Source organism: Hippopotamus amphibius, chromosome 3 (genome assembly GCF_030028045.1).
Source record: "Hippopotamus amphibius kiboko isolate mHipAmp2 chromosome 3, mHipAmp2.hap2, whole genome shotgun sequence".
NCBI lineage: Eukaryota > Metazoa > Chordata > Mammalia > Artiodactyla > Hippopotamidae > Hippopotamus > Hippopotamus amphibius.
Window position 1 is genome coordinate 25,684,115 of NC_080188.1, and position 8,773 is coordinate 25,692,887.

The following is an 8,773-nucleotide window of genomic DNA, read 5'->3' on the forward strand; positions in this document are numbered from 1 at the left end:
TTGTGCTGAATCTGTAAATTGCTTTGGGTAGCATAGTCATTTTCCCAGTGTTGATTCTTCCAATCCAAGAACATGGTATGTCTCTCCATCCGTTTGTATTCTTTGATTTCTTTCATTAGTGTCTTATAGTTTCTGCATACAGGTCTTTTGCCTCCTTAGGCAAGTTTATTCCTAGGTATTTTATTCTTTTTGTGGCAATAGTAAATGGGAGAGTTTTCTTAATTTCTCTTTCTGCTTTTTCGTTGTTAGTGTATAGGAATGCAAGAGATTTCTGCACATTAATTTTGTATCCTGCTACTTTACTAAATTCATCGATTAGTGTAGCAGTTTTCTGGCAGCATCTTTAGGGTTTTCTATGTATAATATCATGTCATCTGCAAAGAGTGACATTACTTCTTCTTTTCCAACTTGGATTCCTTTTATTTCTTTTTCTTCTCTGAGTGCTGTGGCTAAAACTTCCAAAACTATGTTGAATAATAATGGTGAGAGTGGGCACCCTTGTCTTGTTCCTGTTCTTAGAAGGAATGCTTTCAGTTTTTCACCATTTGGAATGATGTTGGCTTTTGGTTTCTCATATATGGCTTTTATTATGTTGAGGTAATTTCCTTCTGTGCCCATTTTCTGGAGAGTTTTTGTCATAAACGGATGTTGAATTTTGTCAAAAGCTTTTTCCACATCTATTGAGATTATCATATGGTTTTTATCCTTCAATTTGTTGATATGATGTATCACATTGATTGATTTGTGTATATTGAAGAATCCTTGCATTCCAGGGATAAACCCCACTTGATCATGGTGTATGATCTTCTTAATGTGCTATTGGATTCTGTTAGCTAGTGTTTTGTTGAGGATTTTTGCATCTATATTCATCAGTGATATTGGCCTGTAATTTTCTTCTTTTGTGACAGTGACTTCTGCTTAATGAGGAGTATCTGTATGCTTTACGGGCTGATTCTAAACTCTAGCAACTTGTTTATTTAAGAGCGATTTCATAATAATGTAGCTTAATGATGCATGTGGTACAGATCAAATGATTCTGTTTTACAAGTATTTTCTTCTGCCTGGAATATTCTCCATAATCAAAGTCTGTCAAAAATTAGAAACAAGCCCTTGAGATTACCTAGTGAAAACCTTTCATTTATGGATGACAAAACTGAGTTAAGAAGAAAACCAAGACAAGAACACAGATTTCAATTTTCAGTCCTTTATTCTATCCTCTACCCATCCTTTAAGATTCAGTACAAGCCCCACCTCCTCATGAAGCCTTCCATGAATCACAATGATTTCTCACTTTTAGGAACCCCTGATCATGGTCTATACTGTACCTTTTAGCATTTGGATAAAAAGTCTTGTCACTTTCAATATTATGTCATATTCTGTATCTCTAAGGAGATTATTATCTCAAGGATAAAATCCATGTTTGAGGATTCTCTTGATTGTTCCACAGTACCTAGCAAATCATGTGCATCACCTAATCTTCTAACGTACTTGTCTCTTCTCTAATGCATCCAGGACTTTGCTCCTTGTCACTTCAACCGTACTATCCTCTATAGTAACAAACCTGCATATGCATGACTTTTTATACCATAGGTTTACACTATATACACACAGACACACAACCTTGACAACTAGCACTATAGCTGGCACATAGTAAGCAGTCAATAAAGGGTTGGAGAGAGAGAGAGAGAAAATTCTTGAGGTTACTATGATCAGGGAAGGTACACAGGTACACAGAGGAAGTAAAATTTAAATTGAGTCTTGAAGAAAACATATTGATTAATGTGCAAAGGGGAAAAAATGATATTTGAGACAGAGTATCCTATGTTTGAATTCCAAATTGGGTACTTATTATTTGTTAAATCTTAGGCAATTTACTTAACCTATCTCAGCCTCAGTTTCCTGATCTGCTGAACTGGGATAATATTATAGATTTCATAGTGTCTGAAAAATAACTGATAAATTACACAGTAGGGTTCGATAAATAGTAGTTACTAACAACAGTAACAAAAATTAATAATAACTCAAATAAAGAAACTAATAGATGTCCCGAGTGAGGGCATAGTGGGTAGCCCAGTTAGACTAGAGCAAAATACTTCACAGAGGGAAATGATGGTAGGTGAGAATGGAGAGATAGAGGCCAGATTCAGTCACCATTTCTCTCTTCAACCAACTCAAAGATTAAAGCTATCAATTACATCACTAAATTCACTGCAGGATGTGATGATTGCCAAGGACTGTGAAGTGGTTGATTCTTAGTAAAAAGCACACAAGTGTTGAATCAGATAAGACATGGGTTGTAGTCTCAGGTCTTGCACTTAATGGGGAGTAAACTTGAGGGGGTTTGTTGTTGTAAGTATTAAAGAAGGGTAATATACATGAAGCATCTATTATAATGCTCAACACATGGTGGACACCCAATAAATCACAGTTATCTCATCCGTGATGTACCACCATCACATCTTACCCTCTGTACTTTTCTTTCTCTCTTTTGTCTTTGCCTCTCCCTGAGGTTTTCTCTTATCTCTTTGTCACCAGGTTCTTTGTTTGCCTACCCAAACCTAGGGCTTTCAACAAGTATTTACAGAGATCAATGTCATTAGAAAGCATTTATAGGGCACTGACTATAAGTCAGGCACAGTGCTAATATCCCTAAATTTATTTTTTTAAGCTCTTTATTGGAGTATAATTGCTTTACACTGTTGTGCCAGTTTCTTCTGTATAACCAAGTGAATCAGCTATATTTATACACATATCTTTATATCACCTCCCTCCTGCGACTCCTTCCCACCCTCCCTATCACACCCACTAAGTCATCACCAATCATCGAGATGATCTCCTTGTGTTATGCAGCAGCTTCCCACTAGCTATCTATTTTACATTTGGTAGTGTATATATATGTCAGTGCTACTCTATCACTTTGTCCCAGCTTCCCCTTCACCCCCACCCCCATCCCGTGTCCTCAAGTCCTTTCTCTACATCTGCATCTTTATTCCTGCCCTGCCACTGGGTTCACCAATACCATTTTTTTAGATTCTATATATATACGTTAGCATATGGTATTTGTTTTTTTCTTTCTGGCTTACTTCACTCTGTATGACAGACTCTAGGTCCATCCACCTCACTACAAATAACTCGATTTCATTCCTTTTTATGGCCGAGTAATATTCCATTGTATATATGTACCACATCTTCTATATCCATTCATCCGTCAATGGACATTTAGGTTGCTTCCATGTCCTGGCTATTGTAAATAATGCTGCAATGAACACTGTGGTACATGTATCTTTTTGAATTACAGTTTTCTCCCAGCATACGCCTAGTAGTGGGATTGCTGGGTCATATGGTAGTTCTATTTTTAGTTTTTTAAGGAACGTTCATACTGTTTCTCATAGTGACTGTACAAATTTACATTCCCACCAACAGTGCAGGAGAGTTCCCTTTTCACTGCCTCTCCAGCATTTATTGTTCCTAGATTTTTTGATGATGGCCAGTCTGATTGGTGTGAGGTTGTGGGAAGACATTGGGAAGACATTCAGAAGTCTTTCTGAAACCTTGTAAATGTTACTAAAAGTAATTAAAGTATGTGGGCCGAGTGACTGGATGCAGAATATCCTGCTTGAGCAGTGGAGAAGCTAAGGGTGCTGGGCGTGGAGACCATGGGGGCATAGGCTACCGTGGAAACAGAATATTGACCCTCTCTGGGGGCGCAGCCCCTTTCTCACTTGCACACCTCATATCACCCTGTTTGGCCCTGGAGGATGGCCCCCTCCTCAGGGGAGGAACAACCTAAGACAGGCACAGTTGCAGAGGGGCCAACAGGGGTGGGGCACAGACCCCTAATATCTGAGAGAGGTCTCCTGCCCCCAGGGCTGCTTTGCTCTCCACGCCCAGCTCAAATCTGCACCCTGCTCAGATCCACACCTGCTCAAATCAAACCCAGGAGGCAAACAAAGATCATTGCCCCAGTCATGTGAGGCCTTTGTGTGTTTATTTCAAAGATAGCCTTGTTTATGGGACTAAACTGGAAGCGTTAGACCCTTAGGCTATGCCAAGAACTCAATAAAAGCAACGTGGGATCAATCAGCAAGGCTCTTGATCCTAGAGGTCTTGAGTCCCCCGTTCCCATCTTTCTCTTAAATCTGTGTCTGTGTTTTCTTTAAGCTTGCGGCACCTGTCACTCACCTCGAGTCGCCGAGCTGGTCTCCGCATGAGGTGATACCTCATGGTGGTTTTGATTTGCATTTCTCTAATGATTAGTGATGTTGAGCATCTTTTCATGTGTTTGTTGGCCATCTCTATGCCTTCTTTGGAGATACGTGTTTAGGTCTTCTGCCCATTTTTGGATGGGGTTGTTTGTTTTTTTGATATTGAACTGAATGAGCTGCTTATATATTTTGGAGATTAATCCTTTGTCAGTTGCCTCATTGGCAAATATTTTCTCCCACTCCAAGGGTTGTCTTTTCATCATATTTATGGTTTCCTTTGCTGTGCAAAAACTTTTAAGTTTCATTAGGTCCCATTTGTTCCTTTTTGTTTTTATTTCCTTTACTCTAGGAGGTGGGTCAAGAAAGATCTTGCTGTCATTTATGTCATAGAGTGTTCTGCCTATGTTTTCCTCTAAAAGAGTTCTATAGTGTCAGGCCTTACATTTAGGTCTTTGATTCATTTTGAGTTTATTTTTGTGTATGGTGTCAGGGAATGTTCTAAATACATTCTTTTACAAGTAGCTGTCCAGTTTTCCCAGCACCACTTATTGAAGAGGCTGTCTTTTTTCCATTGTATATTCTTGCCTCCTTTGTCAAAGATAAGGTGACCATATGTACGTGGGTTTATCTCTGGGCTTTCTATCCTGTTCCACTGATCTATTTTTCTGTTTTTGTGCCAGTACCACCACTTTCTTGAATACTGTAGGTTTGCAGTATAGTCTGAAGTCAGGGAGCTTGATTCCTCCAGCTCTGTTTTTTCTTCTCAAGATTGCTTTGGCTATTTGGGGTCTTTTGTGTTTCCATATAAATTGTATAACTTTTTGTTCTAGTTCTATGAAAAATGCCATTGGTAATTTGATAGGGATTGCATTGTGTCTGTAGATTGTTTTGGGTAGTATAGTCATTTTCACAATGTTGATTTTTCCAATCCAGGAACATGGTATACTTCTCCATCTGTTTGTGTCATCTTTGATTTCTTTCATCAATGTCTTATAATTTTCTGCATACATATATCCCTAAATTTAAACACAGCTGCCTGTACTGCCCTTGGAAGTACTTCAAACTCATTTGCATGAGTGAGGCCGTGTCCCCTCCAGGTAAATCAGTTTGCAAAGTACATCAGCTTGAAGTTAAAGCCACATCATAGGCCAAAGGAATTCACAATTCCTGTAGTGCCAAAAGTGTATGTCTGAGCATAGCATAGAGAAAAACCAGGAAACCTGGGGTAGGTATCACTGGAACAGTAGGAAGCAACAGTGAACAACAGAGACACAAAAGTCAAAGTATAGCCAGGCATATGTTTTCAACCCATGAATCCATCCCACTTCTGGCAATTTAGCCTGAGGACATAACTGGATACGCACAAAGATTTAGCTGAAAGGTGTTCTTTGCAGGCGTATTTATTGAATAGTACAAAAAGTAAAGCAAGCCTTAACATCTAAAAATAGAGTGATTCAATTACGATTTATCCATATAAGCTATGACTACATGGTATCACAGAGGAATATTTATTAACATGGAAAGATGACCAGGCTATACTCAGCTGACAAAAGCAGATTGCAAAGCAAAATATACTAGGTGAGCCTGTGTTTTTAAGTATATATGAGTAAAAAAAAGACTAGAAGTTTAGCAAGGTATTCAAAAAAATGGACACTGAAGGTGAAATTATGAATTTTTGCTTTTTATTTTTTGTTTCCTGATTGTTTCTAGTTTTGAATGTTTCCATGTATTACTTTGTAACAAGAAAAAATGCCATGTATACAAATATATGTGGAACTTTTTCACATACATATGGCATTTTGTGTTACAAAATATATGTATATATGTAATGTATTTATATGGGTTCAATAAATGATAGTTTTTAAAAACAAAAATTATATTTTATATATTATATATAGTTATTATAAAGTTATATATATAATATATATTCTAGACACACATACATACACATACTGTTTTGTGAGTGGAGATAAATGATGGATAGATGGATAGTTGGATGGATGGATAGATTAATGGTAAATATTTGGTAAATTAGATGATTAGATCATAGATAAACAATAGATTAGACTGACAGATGATGGACTCGATAAATAGATGATAGATAGATAGATAGATAGATAGATAGATAGATAGATAGATGATAGATATCCAGGAGGCACACAGAGCCAGATGTCTAGCAAGACTGTGTAAAGAACTCGAGGATGGAAGATGCCTTAGAGGACTGGGGCAGGGAGGGTGGGGGGGAATCGAGGGGGGGGCGTCAAGGAAGGGAGGGAATATGGGGATATGTGTATAAAAACAGTTGATTGAACCTGGTGTACCCCCCCAAAAAAATAAAAAAAAAATAAAAAAAAAATAAAAAAAAAAAGACTGTGTAAAGAGCCCCACGTAGTATCAACAGTTACAGGTTAACAAAAACTCGCGAATGTCCAGGCAGTTGTGCCTGAGCCTGTCTTTTCTCCGTCAGGTCGACGCCCACGGCAACATTCTCCTCAGCACCCTGGAGATCAGGAATGAGATGAGCGGCTCGGAAGTGCTCACGGGCATGAGCGACCCGAAGACCACTATGTACTCCTACGACAGCGCCAGCATCCAGTACCGCAAGCCGCTGAGCAGCCGCGAGGCGTACGGGCGCGCGCTGGACCGGCACGGCGCGCACAGCAAGGGGCGCATCCGCAGGCGCGCCTCGCAGCTCAAAGTCAAAATCCCCGACTTGACTGATGTGAATTCCATAGACAAGTGGTCCCGAATGTTCTTCCCCATCACCTTTTCTCTTTTTAACGTCGTGTATTGGCTTTACTATGTACACTAAGGTCTGTCCCAATGGTTCCTAAACGACTACTTTCCTCTTCTCTTGGTTTTTAACCCCACAGGTCCCCAGCAGCGATACTGCTGTGCTTTTTGAGGTAAGAGATTCAGCCATCCAATTGGTTTTAGGTCTTGCATATCAATTTTATTACTGCACCATGTTTACTTCAAAAAAAAAAAACCTCTATTTTTTTCCAGTCTACTGTGGTCCAGGTTATTGGCTCTTTCAGAGCTCTGTTAATTGCCATGTTTACAAACACACACAAAGAGAGAAATTAGATAGGTAGATCTTTAGCAGTTCTAGTTGCCCTGGATTTTATTGATTATTTTTTAAGTGAAAATGAAAAGAGGACCTAGCTGTCTGTGTGCATGGCTTCCTGGTAAACTGTAACAATCTCATGCTGCCAAAAAACAACACAATTTCCAGGATCTCAGAAGACAAAACAAAGCCATTGATAAGTTACAGATTTCCAGGAAGAAGGGAAAACAAAAAGGAGCCTAGAAGAGGAAAGGAAGACTCCCCTCCACCCTCAAGTTGCCCCAGGTCTATTGTAGAAGGGCTCCCAGCTCCACGGAGGAAGAGGGAGAGACTGACAAGCGCTGACCCTGGTTATGCAAGCCCAACCTGCCATCTTCACCTCACCTTTAAGCTGGATATTCTGAAAAATGCTTCTTTCTCAGACCTCCAGGCAGATTTAAAATTAACATTAGACTCCAATCTGGTAGTCATTGGGAATATTTTCCTTTTCTTGTTAAGAATAAGGAGTTTGGGGCACGGTCACCATTTTTTTTAAACTGTTTCAAATGAGCAGCGCTGAACCTATTTCCTGAGCCTGGAATCACTTGACTCTGTGCCATGAAGCCATGGCATTACATTGCCCTAGTTCCTCCTTTAGAGAGACTGAGAGAAAGGGGTCTGGGGCAGGTGGGCTTTGACGAAGGGCATGGTGAGAAATTTTTGCTTGAGAAAGGCAAGATTTATGTGCTGTGAAAAGGGTGCCTGGGCAGTTACCTGAACTGCCAAATCTTTAATCAAATAGTATATATTTCTTGGCCTTCCAGAGAGCAGTATCTAATGCACAGTGCTAGTTCCTCAGCTAGCACACTATGCCTCTGCTCACTGAGCTCTCCATTCCAACACAGGAAACGAATGCTTCAGGAAATGCACATATACCCATTTTGGCATCATTCTCCTTCAACACCAGATTTCTACTTTAAAGAAAACCTTCAAAATAGCAAAACCACAGATAATACAACATCACTGAGCCTTCAGATATTTACAACAGCCCTGAAAGTACAGCCTGTGTCTACAGTCATCACTGCTTCTGCCTTATCTCTGCTCACGGATTACTTTGCTCATTATAGAAGGAGCATCCCTTAAGAGCCTGTCATACAATTCTAACCATATCCAGCCAACTACAGTTGAGGTTCATCTCATTTTATGCCATTAAAGCCTCATTATTTGTGTGTGTGTTCAGCCTGAGTATTTAAGAATTCTATATGTTCATTTTCAAGATTAAGTGAAACCTGAAGTTGGCCAAGCAGTCATGAAGGCAATTTGGGACCTGATCTATGGATGTGATATAAGACTTGAGGTAATAACAGGGAGGATTGCCTCATTTGACAATCTGGCTTTCTCCCTAACGCTGTGATAAGGGCCCATGTTTACAATAGCATCAGCTGTTAGAGACTATAGTCTTAATTGAAAAGAGGAAGCTGAATTTCTACTGATAATCCCAAGGAGGGTTATGAGATGTTCC

At 39.4% G+C, this 8,773-nt stretch overlaps 1 protein-coding gene across 2 annotated transcripts in view; it reads left to right on the forward strand.

Annotated features, from left to right (window-relative positions):
* The window catches only part of GABRB1 (gamma-aminobutyric acid type A receptor subunit beta1), a 414,382-nt gene extending 405,872 nt beyond the window's left edge, over nucleotides 1–8,510 (forward strand). Inside the window, exon 9 of one of the 2 annotated variants that reach the window (XM_057728438.1) lies at nucleotides 6,673–8,510. In XM_057728438.1, coding sequence (XP_057584421.1) covers nucleotides 6,673–7,017 — 345 coding nt within the window. In that variant the 3' untranslated portion in view covers nucleotides 7,018–8,510. The remainder of the gene's footprint in view (nucleotides 1–6,672) is intronic. The other variant, XM_057728440.1, reaches the window with a different exon arrangement.
* Nucleotides 8,511–8,773: the final 263 nt, after the last annotated feature.